The sequence below is a fragment of the Nipponia nippon genome, unplaced genomic scaffold, assembly GCF_047370975.1.
Source record: "Nipponia nippon isolate SJK-2023a ecotype South Korea unplaced genomic scaffold, ASM4737097v1 scaffold_35, whole genome shotgun sequence".
Classification (NCBI taxonomy): domain Eukaryota; kingdom Metazoa; phylum Chordata; class Aves; order Pelecaniformes; family Threskiornithidae; genus Nipponia; species Nipponia nippon.
This window is the reverse complement of record NW_028262353.1, coordinates 2,973,704-2,989,427: the sequence shown is the minus strand read 5'-3', so window position 1 is coordinate 2,989,427 and position 15,724 is coordinate 2,973,704. Positions and strand designations below refer to the sequence as shown.

At 70.0% G+C, this 15,724-nt stretch overlaps 2 protein-coding genes across 4 annotated transcripts; both read left to right on the top strand.

Annotated features, from left to right (window-relative positions):
- The first annotated feature begins 2,622 nt into the window (after window positions 1–2,622).
- LOC148053999 (uncharacterized) lies at window positions 2,623–6,042 on the top strand. 2 transcript variants are annotated; one of them, XM_087771642.1, is made up of 3 exons: window positions 2,648–2,729; window positions 4,483–4,860; window positions 5,710–6,042. In XM_087771642.1, exons 1-3 carry the CDS (start codon window positions 2,716–2,718, stop codon window positions 5,870–5,872), a joined length of 555 nt encoding a protein of 184 aa, XP_087627768.1. In that variant the 5' UTR covers window positions 2,648–2,715; the 3' UTR covers window positions 5,873–6,042. The 2 variants fall into 2 exon arrangements, 1 of the variants encoding a protein (XP_087627768.1); XR_015707788.1 differs by lacking the exon at window positions 5,710–6,042 and having other exon boundaries at window positions 2,623–2,729; window positions 4,364–4,844.
- Window positions 6,043–11,434: 5,392 nt separating this feature from the next.
- Window positions 11,435–15,424, top strand: TSPAN31 (tetraspanin 31). Of its 2 annotated transcripts, none has more exons than XM_087771435.1 (6): window positions 11,435–11,612; window positions 12,843–12,995; window positions 14,487–14,531; window positions 14,780–14,899; window positions 14,992–15,120; window positions 15,221–15,424. In XM_087771435.1, exons 1-6 carry the CDS (start codon window positions 11,550–11,552, stop codon window positions 15,407–15,409), a joined length of 699 nt encoding a protein of 232 aa, XP_087627561.1. In that variant the 5' UTR covers window positions 11,435–11,549; the 3' UTR covers window positions 15,410–15,424. The 2 variants fall into 2 exon arrangements, with proteins under 2 accessions (XP_087627561.1, XP_087627560.1); XM_087771434.1 differs by having other exon boundaries at window positions 11,438–11,612; window positions 12,843–13,010; window positions 14,451–14,531.
- Window positions 15,425–15,724: the final 300 nt, after the last annotated feature.

The window sequence follows — 15,724 nt, the reverse complement described above, 5'->3', positions numbered from 1 at the left end:
GCAGGCCTCGCCCGCCTGTTTTCCATCATTTTTAGCAGCGGCGCAGAAATCCTCCGCATCCCGTTGCCACGGCAACGGCGGGGCTGGCGATGGCGGGGGGACACACACACACCCCAGCCGGTGGCACCCGCGGGTGGCAGCCGCTGTCACCGCCACGGCCTGTGTCCCTGTGTCTGTCCGTCCCCCGCGCCGTCACCAGCGTGACCCCCGCCACGCACGCTGCCACGCCGGCGTGGCCCCGTGAGACGGGGCCTGGGGACGGGCGCAGGGCCCTGGGGTGGGCACAGGACCCCGGGGACGGGGACGGGGCTCCGGGAGGGACATGGGGCCAAGGGACAGACATGGCGCTCGGGTACGGACGCAGCATTTGGGGACGGATACAGGGCTTGGGGACAGACGTGGTGCTTGGGGACGGACACAGCATTTGGGGATGGATGCAGAGCCTCGGGGACAGACACGGCCCTCGGGGACAGACACGGCCCTCGGGGACACGGTGGCTGCTCAGGACCCCCCACCCCTCCGTGCCCACCCAAGGGTGCCAGGCCGTGGGTGCTGGCACCCAGCGGGCCAGGACGGAGCGGGGGGACCCAGCCCCGTGCCCCCCATGGGCCAGAGGCGCCGGGGCCGAGGGGCCACGGGTGGCCCATGGGCTGGGGGCCGCGTGTCCCCCGCCCCGCGTGGGGTCCCCGGGGAGCTGGCACCTCCCCGGTGCTCGTGACAGAGCCGGGTGCGTCGTCCCAGCAACGCGCCCACGGCGAGCACGGGGACGGGGGGGCACCCCCGAGCCCCCCCCCGGGTCCCTCCCTGTCACCCCAGCCCCGTCACACTGCCGGACCCTGTCCCCATGCTGGTCTGGGGGGGGTCTGGCCCCTCTCGGCCCCCCCCCTCCACTCCCAGTACATCCCAGTCCCTCCCAGCAGCCCCCCACTGCTCGGGGGGGGCCGTTGTGGCACCATATCCCATGTTATGGGGGGGGACGACACAGGGTCACGGGACAGCCGTGTCCCCAGCCACTGTCCCCAGGCCCTGGTGGCCCCCCCCGGAGTTGGGGGGCTGGGGGGGGGGCACAGGAGGGAGGGGGAGGGGCAGCGCCCCCCGGGTGGGAGCTGGGCGCCGGGGGGCACCGGGGGGGTGGGGGGTGCCCTGTGCCCCCCCCCCCCGTGCTGGTGGTGGGTACCACTTTGCGGGTGCTTAGCAACAAGGCATCCCCCTGCTTCGCGTCGCCACGGCAACCGCGCTGGGGAGATGCCAGCGCACAAAGCGGGGGGGCACAGGGATGTGGGGGTTCGGTAGCAGGAGCGGGGGGTGCACCAGCACCCACGGCCCCGGTGGCGCCAACCCACCGGGCACCCACCAGTGGGGACCAGGGGGTGGGAGAGCCCCCTCCCCCCCAAAACTCCATGGGGCCCCCCAAAAGTGCCCTCTCCGGCAGCAGGGCCCCCCCTCAGCGACCGCCGGAGGTGAGGAAACGGCCCACGTCACCGACCACAGCACTGGGGCTGTTGCACCGGAAACCGCCCCGACAGCACAACCGCGGCAAAGGGGGGGCCAGCGCCCCCAACCCCCCCCCGGCGGCTCCCTGCGCCCCCCCTGTGGCCCCAGATGGGTCCCCGTGGTGGGGCCGGTGCTGCTGGGCCCAACCGGGCCCCTGGCAAGGCAGCGGGCAGGATCGGGCCTCGGCTGCGCCAGGGGGGCCGGGTGCTGGTGCCCCACAGTTTGGGGGTTGGCCCCGCTGGACGTGGGGGGCTCCCAGGGACCCCCCGAGCCGGGACGGGCACCCCCGGTGCAGCCGCGGGCACCACTGCCGGGGGCACAGCGCCGGTCAGGGAGGACCAACGTCATCTCCTGTCTGTCCGTCCATCCATCCGCCTGTCCGTCCATCCATCCCTCCATCCATCAGCCAGCCACCCGTCCACCTGTCCGTCCGTCCATCCCTCCGCCCATCCATCCACGTCTCCATCCATCCATCCGCCTCTCCATCCGTTCCTCCACTTGTCCATCCATCCGTCCATCCCTCCGTCCGTCCATCCCTCCGTCCGTCCCTCTGTCCATCCCCCCTGCCCACTCCCTGCCCATACCTTGCACCACGCAGAGGGACGCGGTGAGGCTGGCCCGCAGCCGCGGATCCGGCACCGTCTCCACCAACCGAATCAACTTATTCACGTGTTTCTTGGCCCCCTCGTGCCGCTTCACCTCTGCCCGGATGGCGGCCAGCACCTGCTGCCGGGGGGGGGTCATGGCACCCTTAGGTGCTGCCAGGGTCCCGCTGGGTCCCCGGGGTCATGGCTCAGCCCGGGGCTCGGCCCCGCTTGGCGTCGTCCCCTCCTCGGTTCATCCGGCCGCACCGGGCCGCGCTTCCTGGCTGGCGTCACCTCGGTGGGGTTGGCGTCACCTCGGTGGGGTTGGCGTCACCCCGGTGGGGCTGGCACCACCGGCGCCCGCCGGCGGGCGCAGGGTTGGGCCTGGGAACCCAGGGAGCACCGGGGCGGCGTGGCGGTGCCCGGCCCCGTCGACGCGTCGGGACACGCCGGAGCCCGTCGGACGGCACGGCCCGGCACGCCCGCGCCCGCCGCCTCCGGCAGCTCCGCGACGAGTGGGGACGCGGCAGGGAGACGGGCAGGGGTGGACGAGGGGGACACATTGGGGACACGCCAGGGACACCGGCGGCAGGGACGGTGGCACAGGAGGGACACGCGGCTGCTGGGACCCACCGGCATGCGCGCACGCAGGTGGGTGCTGGTTGGGGACATGCCAGGGCCACGCGTGTGCTGGGGACGCACCGGGGCACTTTGACGTGTGCCCACGGGAGCCTCCTGCAGCCCCAGACACACGGGGGACACGTGTGCCGCCCCAGAGACACGCCACTGCCATGTGTGCAGTGACACAGACACGCTAGGGGCATGCATGCAGCCACATGGACACGCTAGGGACATGCATGAGGCACACGGACACGCTAGGGACAGCTGTACAGCCACGTAGACATGCTAGGGACACACGTGCAGCCACACAGACGCACTGGGGACACGTGTGCAGCCACATGGTCATGCTAGGGACATGTGTGCAGTGCCACAGACACGCTAGGGACATGTGTGCAGCCACACTGGGGACATGCACGAAGGCACACGGACGTGCTAGGGACATGTGAGCAGCCACACAGCCACGCTGTGGTCATGTATACAGCGACAGAGACACACTAGGGACACGCGTGCAGTGACACGGACACGCTAGGGACATGCATGCGGCCACAGAGACACGCTAGGGACACGCGTGCAGTGACACGGACATGCTAGGGACACGCGTGCAGTGACATGGACACGCGGGCGGCCCCGTGCACGCGCAGCCACGCGCCCGCCGGGAACGCGCTGACCCCAGAGCTCCCGTGGGGAGGGGATGGGGGCACCGGGGACCTTCGGGGACGTCCCTGTCCCCAGGCCACCCCAGGGCCAGGCTCGGGGTGCAGCCCCCCCCCCCCCCAGCCACGGCCCCCCCCCGGCTTCCCAGCACCCTGGTGGGGCTGAGCACCCACGGGGGGGTCCCAGCACCCACGGGGGACCCTGGGCACGATGGGGACGTCGGGGATGCTGCGGGCGGTGCCGCGGGGTGGGGTGGGGGGGCTGGTGTGACACGGGGGGGGCGCAGGGGTCGTGGGGACAGGGATGGTGGCGGGGTGGGGGACGAGGACGGTCAGCGGGTCGCGATGGCGGGGACCTTGAGGGCGGCCACGGGGGAGCCGGGGCCCAGGGGAGGGTCGCAAGGGGACAGAGACCCCGGCTGGGGACCATGCGGGTGCTGGTGGCCCCCGGGGCTGCCGGGAGCCGGGTCCCTGGGCCGATGGCAGCCGCCCCCCCCCCCCGCCTGTCCCCGTCCCCGTCCCCGCACCCCCGGGCCCGTGGGAGCTGCAGCGCAGCGGGGCGCAGGACACCGGCCCCTGCTCGGTGTCCCCTGGCCACGGCAGGCGAGGGTGGCACGTCCCCGTCCCGGGCCGTGTCCCCCGCCTGTCCCACGGCCCCACATCCCCTGTCCCCCAGCCATGGGGGCCCCCCCGGCCCCCATGTCCCCCCGCTCCATCCACCCTGGCCCTTCTGTGTCCCCCCGCTCCATCCTCCCTGTCCCGCTGTGTCCCCCCGTGTCCCCCCCATGCCACCCTCGAGTGCCCACTTGCACCCCCTCCATCCTCCCCATCCCCCCACGTCCCCCCAGCTCTGTCCCCCCTGTCCCCATGGTGTCCCCCCATCCCCGTGGTACCATGGAAGCCGTGATCACGGGACCGGCCCACCTCCATCCCCCCTGTCCCCCTGTGTCCCCTCGTGTCCCCCCTGTCCCCACGCCCTCCTCATCCTCACCCCTACCCTTGGCGAGGAAGAAGCTGGTCAGTGTGGCCGTGACGCGGGTCTGGAAGATGGTGTCAAGGAAGGGCCTCCTTCTCCTCCCCATCGTCATCCTGTCGTGACCCATCACCATCCCGTCGTGGCCCATCACCAGCCCATCGTGGCCCATCACCATCCCGTCATGGCCCATCGCCATCCCGTCGTGGCCTGCTGCCATCCCGTCGTGGCCCATCGCCATCCCGTCCTGGCCTGTTGCCATCCCGTCGTGGCCCATCGCCATCCCGTCGTGGCCTGTCGTTGTCCCGTCATGGCCCACTGCCAGCCCGTCGTGGCCCATCGCCATCCCGTCGTGGCCTGTCGCTGTCCCGTCGTGGCCCATCACCATCCCGTCGTGGCCCATCGCCATCCCGTCCTGGCCCATCGCCATCCCGTCCTGGCCCATCGCCATCCCGTCGTGGCCCATCGCCATCCTGTCGTGGCCCATCGCCATCCCGTTGTGGCCCATCACCATCCTGTCGTGGCCCATCGCCTCGTAGGTGTCCGGCAGGGCCAGGAGCAGAAGGGCCCGGGGCGTGGGGGGGAGGGGGCCATGGGGACTGGGAGTTTGGGAAGGGCTGTGGGACGGACGGAGGGACAGGGACGGAGAGAGGTGGGATGGGGACACGCGGGATGGAGCTGCGGGATGGAGATTTGGGATGGAGAGATGCGGGATGAGGAGCTGCGGGATGAAGATGCGGGATGAAGATGCGGGATGGGGCTGCGGGATGGAGCTGTGGGATGAGGAGCTGCGGGATGAAGATGTGGGATGGAGCTGTGGGATGGAGAGGTTTGGGCTGGAGCTGTGGGATGGAGCCGTGGGATGGAGCTGCGGGATGGAGGTGCGGGATGGGGACATGCAGGATGGGGATGCGGGATGGAGCGGTGGGATGAGGAGCTGCGGGATGGGGGTGTGGGATGGAGATGTGGGAGGGAGGTGCAGGATTAGGAGATGCGGGATGAGGAGCTGCGGGATGGAGCTGCGGGATGAGGAGATCTGGGATGGAGCTGCGGGATGGAGAGATTTGGGATGGAGATTTGGGATGGAGATGATCTGGGATGGAGAGATCTGGGATGAAGCTGCGGGATGAGGAGCTGCGGGATGAGGAGCTGCGGGATGGAGAGATCTGGGATGAAGCTGCGGGATGAGGAGCTGCGGGATGGAGCTGTGGGATGGAGCTGCGGGATGGAGAGATCTGGGATGGAGAGATCTGGGATGGAGCTGCGGGATGAGGAGCTGCGGGCTGGAGACACGTGGGACGGACGGAAGGATGGGCAGAGGTGGGTGTGGAGGGATGGACAGAAGGACGGCGACAGCGGGACAGACGGATGGGTGCATGGACAGGGATATGGGAGCGAGAGAGGGCGGACAGCTGGACCTAAGGGCCCGGGTGGATGGACAGACGGACGGAGAGATGAGCGCGTGGACAGACAGACGGAGGCGCAGGCCGACGGGTGCTAGGAAGGCCAAGAGGGATGGATGGACGCACGGCCGGCCGGCCGGATGAACGGCTGGACGGACAGACCGCCGGGTGCAGGAGGGTGCCCGGGGCCCCCCACCTCCGGGCGCGGGGTCGCGGTGCCGCGGGCGGAGGACGACGTCGGCGCGGTTCTGCCGGGGTGGGGGGTGGGGGTTAGGACACCCCGAAATCCCGGAGCGGCCCCCCAGCAGCCCCCCCCCCCCGTCGCCAGGGCTGGTTTAGGGCCCAAACGGGGTCCCGGGGCTCGGGGGGGCACCGGGGGGGCTTGGGGTACGGGGGGCTGGGGGCGGTATGGGGGAGCTATGGGGGCTGGGGGGGCGTATGGAGACCATGGGGCAGCCTAAGAGGGTGGGGGGGGGTCCCTGTACCCTATAGATCCCTCCACCCCAGTATGGGGCGTCTATGGGGTACATGGGGGGGTGGGGAAGCCTGGGGAGCTATGGGGTACGTGGGGGGGCTATGGGGTACCAGGGGGGCTATAGGGGTACTGGAGGGGCTATGAGGTACCGGGGGGGCTATGGGGGTACTGGGGAGGGCTATTGGGGTACCCGGGGGGGGCTATGGAGGTACCTAGAGGGGCTATAGGGGTACCCTGGGGGGGCTATAGGGTACCTGGGGGGATATGGGGTACCAGGGGGGCTATGGGGTACCATGGTGCAGACTGGAGCTTTGGGGGGGCCCAGAGTCACCTGGGAGCTATAGGGGGGCATAGGGGTGCCTAGGGGTATGGGGGGGGCCTGGGGGGGCATGGAGGTCAGGGGAGCCTTGGGGGGCTATAGGAGGCTTGGGGGGTATAGGGCACTATAGGGGTCCTAGGGGAGCCATGGGGACCTGGGTGGGACAGGGGGTCCTGGGAGGATCATAGGGGACCTGGGGGTCTATAGGGAACTGGGGAGGCTATGGGGGTCCTGGGGGGGTGTAGGGGAGCTGGAGGACACTGGGGGGGCACCTGGGGCAGCTATAGGGGTCCTAGGGGGGTCCTAGAGGGGACCTGGGGCCTATGGGAAGTCATGGGGGACCTGGGAGGACGAGGGGAGCGCCTAGGGGGGCTGGGGAGCTCCTGGGGGACTATAGGGGAGATGGGGGGGCTATAGGGGAGGTACGGGTCTATAGGGGCTCTGGGGAGGCTATAGGGGCCCCAGGAGGGCTTACTGGGGAGCTGGGGGGGGCTATAAGGGCCCTGTGAAGGCCTATAGGGGAGCTGGGGGGCTATAAGGGAGATGGGGAGGGGGCTATGGGGGGAGATACAGGTCTACAGGGGCCCTGGGGGGGGCTATAGGGGCCCTGGGGGGTCTATAGATGAGATATGGGTCTATAGGGGCCCTCTGGGGGGGCTATAGGGGAGGTACGGGTCTATAGGGGCCCTGGGAGGGGCTATAGGGGAGGTACGGGTCTATAGGGGCTCTGGGGAGGCTATAGGGGCCCCAGGAGGGCTTACAGGGGAGCTGGGGGGGCTATAAGGGCCCTGTGAAGGGCTATAGGGGAGCTGGGGGGGCTGTAAGGGAGATGGGGAGGGGGCTACGGGGGGAGATACAGATCTACAGGGGCCCTGGGGGGCTATAGGGGCCCGGGGGGTCTATAGCTGAGATACAGGTCTATAGGGGCCCTGGGGGGGGGCTATAGGGGAGGTACGGGTCTATAGGGGCTCTGGGGAGGCTATAGGGGCCCTGGGGGGTCTATAGCTGAGATGGGTGTCTATAGCTGAGATATGGGTCTATAGGGGCCCTGGGGGAGGCTATAGGGGAGGTACAGGTCTATAGGGGCCCTGGGGAGGCTATAGGGGAGGTACGGGTCTACAGGGGCCCTGGGGGGGGCTATAGGGGAGGTACAGGTCTATAGGGGCCCTGGGGAGACTATAGGGGAGGTACAGGTCTATAGGGGCCCTGGGGGGCTATAGGGGAGGTACAGGTCTATAGGGGCCCTGGGGAGGCTATAGGGGAGGTACGGGTCTATAGGGGCCCTGGGGGGGCTATAGGGGAGGTACAGGTCTATAGGGGCCCTGGGGAGGCTATAGGGGAGGTACGGGTCTATAGGGGCCCTGGGGGGGCTATAGGGGAGATACAGGTCTATAGGGGCCCTGGGGGGGGGCTATAGGGGAGATACAGGTCTATAGGGGCCCTGGGGGGGCTATAGGGGAGGTAGGGGTCTATAGGGGCCCTGGGGAGGCTATAGGGGCCCCAGGAGGGCTTACAGGGGAGCTGGGGGGGGCTATAAGGGCCCTGTGAAGGCCTATAGGGGAGCTGGGGGGGCTATAAGGGAGATGGGGAGGGGGCTACGGGGGGAGATACAGGTCTACAGGGGCCCTGGGGGGTCTATAGCTGAGATATGGGTCTATAGGGGCCCTGGGGGAGGCTATAGGGGAGGTAGGGGTCTATAGGGGCTCTGGGGAGGCTATAGGGGCCCCAGGAGGGCTTACAGGGGAGCTGGGGGGGGGGGCTATAAGGGCCCTGTGAAGGCCTATAGGGGAGCTGGGGGGCTGTAAGGGAGATGGGGAGGGGGCTACGGGGGGAGATACAGGTCTATAGGGGCCCTGGGGGGCTATAGGGGCCCGGGGGGTCTATAGCTGAGATACAGGTCCATAGGGGCCCTGGGGGGGGGCTATAGGGGAGGTACGGGTCTATAGGGGCTCTGGGGAGGCTATAGGGGCCCTGGGGGGTCTATAGCTGAGATGGGTGTCTATAGCTGAGATATGGGTCTATAGGGGCCCTGGGGGAGGCTATAGGGGAGGTACGGGTCTATAGGGGCCCTGGGGGGGCTATAGGGGAGGTACAGGTCTATAGGGGCCCTGGGGAGGCTATAGGGGAGGTACGGGTCTATAGGGGCCCTGGGGAGGGCTATAGGGGAGGTACAGGTCTACAGGGGCCCTGGGGAGGCTATAGGGGAGGTACGGGTCTACAGGGGCCCTGGGGAGGCTATAGGGGAGGTACGGGTCTACAGGGGCCCTGGGGGGGGCTATAGGGGAGGTACAGGTCTATAGGGGCCCTGGGGAGACTATAGGGGAGGTACAGGTCTATAGGGGCCCTGGGGGGGCTATAGGGGAGGAACAGGTCTATAGGGGCCCTGGGGAGGCTATAGGGGAGGTACGGGTCTATAGGGGCCCTGGGGGGGGCTATAGGGGAGGTACAGGTCTATAGGGGCCCTGGGGAGGCTATAGGGGAGGTACGGGTCTATAGGGGCCCTGGGGGGGCTATAGGGGAGGTACGGGTCTATAGGGGCCCTGGGGGGGGGCTATAGGGGAGATACAGGTCTATAGGGGCCCTGGGGGGGCTATAGGGGAGGTAGGGGTCTATAGGGGCCCTGGGGAGGCTATAGGGGCCCCAGGAGGGCTTACAGGGGAGCTGGGGGGGCTATAAGGGCCCTGTGAAGGCCTATAGGGGAGCTGGGGGGCTATAAGGGAGATGGGGAGGGGGCTACGGGGGGGAGATACAGGTCTACAGGGGCCCTGGGGGGCTATAGGGGCCCTGGGGGGTCTATAGCTGAGATATGGGTCTATAGGGGCCCTGGGGGGAGGCTATAGGGGAGGTAGGGGTCTATAGGTGCTCTGGGGAGGCTATAGGGGCCCCAGGAGGGCTTACAGGGGAGCTGGGGGGCTATAAGGGCCCTGTGAAGGGCTATAGGGGAGCTGGGGGGCTGTAAGGGAGATGGGGAGGGGGCTACGGGGGGAGATACAGATCTACAGGGGCCCTGGGGGGGCTATAGGGGCCCGGGGGGTCTATAGCTGAGATACAGGTCTATAGGGGCCCTGGGGGGGGGGGCTATAGGGGAGGTACGGGTCTATAGGGGCTCTGGGGAGGCTATAGGGGCCCTGGGGGGTCTATAGCTGAGATGGGTGTCTATAGCTGAGATATGGGTCTATAGGGGCCCTGGGGGAGGCTATAGGGGAGGTACAGGTCTATAGGGGCCCTGGGGAGGCTATAGGGGAGGTACGGGTCTACAGGGGCCCTGGGGGGGGCTATAGGGGAGGTACAGGTCTATAGGGGCCCTGGGGAGACTATAGGGGAGGTACAGGTCTATAGGGGCCCTGGGGAGGCTATAGGGGAGGTACAGGTCTATAGGGGCCCTGGGGAGGCTATAGGGGAGGTACGGGTCTATAGGGGCCCTGGGGGGGGCTATAGGGGAGGTACAGGTCTATAGGGGCCCTGGGGAGGCTATAGGGGAGGTACGGGTCTATAGGGGCCCTGGGGGGGGGCTATAGGGGAGATACAGGTCTATAGGGGCCCTGGGGGGGGGCTATAGGGGAGATACAGGTCTATAGGGGCCCTGGGGAGGCTATAGGGGAGGTACGGGTCTATAGGGGCCCTGGGGAGGCTATAGGGGCCCCAGGAGGGCTTACAGGGGAGCTGGGGGGGCTATAAGGGCCCTGTGAAGGCCTATAGGGGAGCTGGGGGGCTATAAGGGAGATGGGGAGGGGGCTACGGGGGGAGATACAGGTCTACAGGGGCCCTGGGGGGGCTATAGGGGCCCTGGGGGGTCTATAGCTGAGATATGGGTCTATAGGGGCCCTGGGGGAGGCTATAGGGGAGGTAGGGGTCTATAGGGGCTCTGGGGAGGCTATAGGGGCCCCAGGAGGGCTTACAGGGGAGCTGGGGGGGCTATAAGGGCCCTGTGAAGGCCTATAGGGGAGCTGGGGGGCTGTAAGGGAGATGGGGAGGGGGCTACGGGGGGAGATACAGGTCTATAGGGGCCCTGGGGGGGCTATAGTGGCCCGGGGGGTCTATAGCTGAGATACAGGTCCATAGGGGCCCTGGGGGGGGGCTATAGGGGAGGTACGGGTCTATAGGGGCTCTGGGGAGGGCTATAGGGGAGGTACAGGTCTATAGGGGCCCTGGGGAGGCTATAGGGGAGATACAGGTCTATAGGGGCCCTGGGGAGGGCTATAGGGGAGGTACAGGTCTATAGGGGCCCTGGGGAGGCTATAGGGGAGGTACAGGTCTATAGGGGCCCTGGGGAGGCTATAGGGGCCCTGGGGGGTCTATAGCTGAGATGGGTGTCTATAGCTGAGATATGGGTCTATAGGGGCCCTGGGGGAGGCTATAGGGGAGGTACGGGTCTATAGGGGCCCTGGGGGGGCTATAGGGGAGGTACGGGTCTATAGGGGCCCTGGGGAGGGCTATAGGGGAGGTACAGGTCTATAGGGGCCCTGGGGAGGCTATAGGGGCCCTGGGGGGTCTATAGCTGAGATGGGTGTCTATAGCTGAGATATGGGTCTATAGGGGCCCTGGGGGAGGCTATAGGGGAGGTACGGGTCTATAGGGGCCCTGGGGGGGCTATAGGGGAGGTACGGGTCTATAGGGGCCCTGGGGAGGGCTATAGGGGAGATACAGGTCTATAGGGGCCCTGGGGGGGCTATAGGGGCCCTGGGGGGTCTATAGCTGAGATACAGGTCTATAGGGCCCCTGGGGGGGGGCTATAGGGGAGGTACGGGTCTATAGGGGCCCCAGGAGGGCCTACAGGGGAGCTGGGGGGGGCTATAGGGGCGCTGGGGGGGTCGTAGGGCCCGGGGGGGGCGGGTGGTGTCTCTGGGTGCGCCCCTCCCCCCCTCCACCGGCCCCTCCCCCTCCCCGGGCGCAGGCGCGCGGCGGGGGCGGGGCGGGGCGCGCGGCGGGGGGGCGGGGCGCGCAGGCGCGGTGCGGCGCTGGGCGCGGGGCCGGGATTTAAAGGGGCCGGAGCGGCCGGGGCCGCGCTGCCCCCCGGGACCCCCGCCATGGTCTGCGGCGGCTTCGCCTGCTCCCGCAACGCCCTCTGCGCCCTCAACGTGGTCTACGTGGTGAGCGGGGCGGGGGGGGAGCGGGCCGGGACCCCCCCGCGGCGGGTTTCGGGTCCCCCCTGCTCCGGGGGTGCTGGACCCCGCCCTGGGGGGAGGGGAGGCGCTATGGGGGCTCCCCCTCCCCCAAAGGGTGAGGCTGGGGGGGCTGCGAACCCCCCAAAGGGTGAGGCTGCAAGGGGCCCCCCCCAGATTGGGGGCTGGGGGGGCTGGGACCCCCCCCAAGGGATTTGGGGTCCCCCCTGCTCGGGGGTGCTGCGACCCCTCAGTCTGGGGGGAGGGGAGGCGCTGTGGGGGCTCCCCCCCCCCCCAAAGGGTGAGGCTGGGGGGGCTGCAAGGGGGCCCCCCCTGCAAATTTGGGGCTGGGACCCCCCCAGGGGTCTTTGGGGTCCCCCCTGCTCGGGGGGTGCTGGGCCCCCCGCCCTGGGGGGGCACCATTGGGTGTGCGTGTCCCCCAAGGGTGAGGCTGAGGGGGGAGGGGGGGCCTGCAAGGGGACCCCCCCACAGTTGGGGCGGGGGGGATAGGACCCCCCGGGGTTTTGGGGTCCCCCCTGCCCTGGGGGGAGGGGAGGCGCTATGGGGGCCCCTCCCAAGGGCGAGGCTGGGGGGGGGGGCGGGGACCCCCGGGGGGGTCGGGGTCCCCTGGTGGGGGGCGGGGGGTCAAAGGTCAGCACCCCCCCACCCCCTGTCCCCGTGCCAGCCCCAGCCTCGTCCCCGCACGGACCCCACCCGGCCTGGGGGGCCCTGGGGGGGCCCGGCTGTGTGTGCCCCCCCCCCGGCCCTGGGGACCTCGACCTGTCCCCCTGGGGCTGTGTCCTCCCCCCCTTGGTGGCCCTGGGGACATCAGACGCTGTCACCCCCCCCCCGCCCCAACTGGCCGTGGGGCTGTGCCCCCCTCCCCTCCCTCGGCCTTGGGGACCTGGCCCTGGGGCTGTCCCCCCCCCCCTTGGTGGCCTTGGGGACCTCGGCCTGTGCCACCCCTCCCCCCCCGCCCCGCCCCTGGGGACCTCGTCCCAACCTCGAGCACCCGGGGGGTGACAGCGTGGGGGGGTGACAGCCACCAGCCCTGGGGGGGGGGGACGGGGACACTGGGGACCCCCAGCACCCACCCCACCCTGCGCCAGGGGCCCGATCCTCCCGCGGGCCCCGTCCCCAACTGGGGAAACTGAGGCAGGGCGACAGCGGGGTCCCCCCCCCCCCCCGGGGGTCCCCCGCTGACCACCCCTCCCCCAGCTGGTGGGGCTGCTGCTGCTGGGGGTGGCGGCCTGGAGCAGGGGCGTCGGCGTCGTCTCCAGCGCCCACCTCCTCGGCGGCGTCATCGCCCTCAGCATCTTCCTCCTCCTCATCGCGCTGGTGGGGCTGGTGGGGGCCGCGCACCACCACCAGGTCCTGCTCTTCTTCGTATCCTTCCGGGGCGCGGGGGCCCCTCGTGTCCCCAACCCCAACCCCCCCCCCGGCGTCCCCAACCCCCCCCCGGTGTCCCCAACACCCCTTCGTGTCCCTAACCCAACCCCAACACCCCCCAGTGTCCCCAACCCCCCTCCTGTCCCCAACCCCAACACCCCCCCCCCTCCTGTCCCCAACCCCAACACCCCCTCCTTGTGTCCCCAACACCCCCCCTGTGTCCCCAACACCCCCTCGTGTCCTCAACCCAACCCCCTTGGTGTCCCCAACCCCAACACCCCCCCTTGTGTCCCCAACACCCCCCGGTGTCCCCAACACCCCCTCGTGTCCTCAACCCAACCCCAACCCCCTCGGTGTCCCCAACCCCAACACCCCCCGGTGTCCCCAACACCCCCTGGTGTCCCCAACCCAATGCTCCTCAGTGTCCCCAACGCCCTCGGTGTCCCCAACCCCAACACCCCCCCGTGTCCCCAGCACCCCCTCATGTCCCCAACCCCCCCGGTGTCCCCAACCCCAGCACCCCCTCAGTGTCCCCAGCACCCCTTCAGTGTCCCCAACCCAACACCCTTCAGTGTCCCCATCCCAACACCCCCTCTCATGTCCCCAACCCAACGCCCCTTGGTGTCCCCAGCCCCCCCATCAGTGTCCCCATCCCAACCCCCTCAGTGTCCCCAACCCCACCAACACCCCCCTCGTGTCTCCAACACCCCCTTGTGTCCCCAACCCAACCCAATGCCCCTCAGTGTCCCCAGCCCAATGCCGCTCGGTGTCCCCAACCTCACCAACCCCCTCAGTGTCCCCAACGCCATCGGTGTCCCCAACCCCACCAACACCCCCTCAGTGTCCCCAACACCCCCATCGGTGTCCCCAACCCCACCAACACCCCCCTCGTGTCCCCAACCCAACCACCCCTCAGTGTCCCCATCCCAACACCCCCCCCCCTTGGTGTCCCCACCCCCCCCGTGGTGCCCCCCCCATGGCGGCGCCAGGGGGGACACTGGCAGCCCCCCCGCCCCGAAATACTGGGGGGAACTGGGTGCCCCTCTTTTGGGGGGGGCACTGCAGGGAGGTGGGGGCCCCTCTTCTGGGGGGCCCTGGGTACCCCTGTTTTTAGGGGGGCACTGGGGGGGCTGCATCCCCCTCTGTTGGGGGGGTGGGTGCTCCTCTTTTGGGGGGGGCTGGGTACCCCCCTTTGGGGTGGCACTGGGGATTTGGGTGTACCCCTCTTTCGGGGGGGCACTGGGGGTCCGGGTACCCCTCTTTTTTGGCGGGGGGGTCCTGGCAGTGCCACCACCAGGGCCAGGAGAGGCTCCAGCCCCCGCAGAGGGACGCGGGGGGGACCCCCAGGGCTGGGGGGTGGCACTGGGGGGGAGGGGGGCACTTTGGGGACCCCCCCCATGGCGTGTGCAGGCCCCCCCTTGACTCCGGCCCCCCCAGTACATGATCATCCTCGGCCTCGTCTTCCTCTTCCAGTTCGGCCTCTCCTGCTCCTGCCTGGCCATCGACCGGAGCAGGCAGGTGAGTCCTGCCCGCACCCTGCCCGCACCCCTGCCCGCACCCTGCCCACACCACCCCGGGGGGGCCGTGCCACCCCCCGCCCCTTGGGGGGGCTCCGCAGCCCCCAGCTGGGGGTGCCCCCCCCAACCCCTTGGCGATGCCCCGTCGCTGGGGGGGGTGGGGGTGGCCCCATGGCGGAGGGGGGGGGACGACAGTGGGTGACTTTGGGGGGGGGTCGCTGCCCCCCCTCCCCCCCCTTCCCCCCGCAGGAGCAGCTCCTGGGCTCGGCCTGGTCCCTGCTGAGCAACGAGACGCGGCGGGAGCTGGAGCGGCGGCTGGACTGCTGCGGGCTGCGCAACCGCAGCGCCGAGGGCCGCCTCTGCCCCGCCGTGAGTCCGGGGGCTGGGGGGGTCCCCCACCTCCCCCCCCTCTGCCCCCCCAAACCGCTCACACCCCCCCCCTTCTCTGTCCCCCCCAAAAGAGCTGCAGACCCCCCCCGGGCGCCGACCCCCGCCCCGGCTGCCCGTCCTGCGGCGAGAAGATGCTGCGGCACTCGGACGAAGTCCTGAAGGTTTTGGGGGGCGTCGGGCTCTTCTTCAGCTTCACCGAGGTAAAAAGGGGGGGGGGGGTCCCCCGCTTTTTGGGGGGGGTGCCCCCACTTCTGGGGGTTCCCAGCCCCTCCCCCCCCCCCGTCACCCCGTCTCTTGCAGATCCTGGGAGTGTGGCTGGCCATGCGCTACCGCAACCAGAAAGACCCCCGGGCCAACCCCAGCGCCTCCCTATGGCCGGGGGGGGGCGGGGCCCGGGGGGGGGGGGGGGGCACCCCCTTACCACGGACGGGCCCCCCCCCCCCCCCCCAGCCCCCAGCTGCCGATCGGCCGCCCCCCGCGGCCGTGTGAAGCCTTGGGCAAGTGGTAGCCCCCCCCCCCCGCCGTGGTGGCCACCCCCCTCCCCCAGGGCAGGTGGTGGCTAGTGGCCACCCCGGGGGAGGGCCAAGGCCACCTCGGGGCCGGGGGGGGCCCGCCGTCCCACGAGCCACCCACCCCCCCCCCCCATCCCCATCCCAGTCTGATCCCCCCTGCCAAACTGGTGCATACTGGTTATTTATACAGCGGGCAGGGGCCGAGCAGCCCCCAGCCCCCCACGGCGTGCCCATCCCCCCCTCCCACCCTGGCCTTGGGGGGGGCACCCGGTGCCCCCCCCCCCCCCCCCCG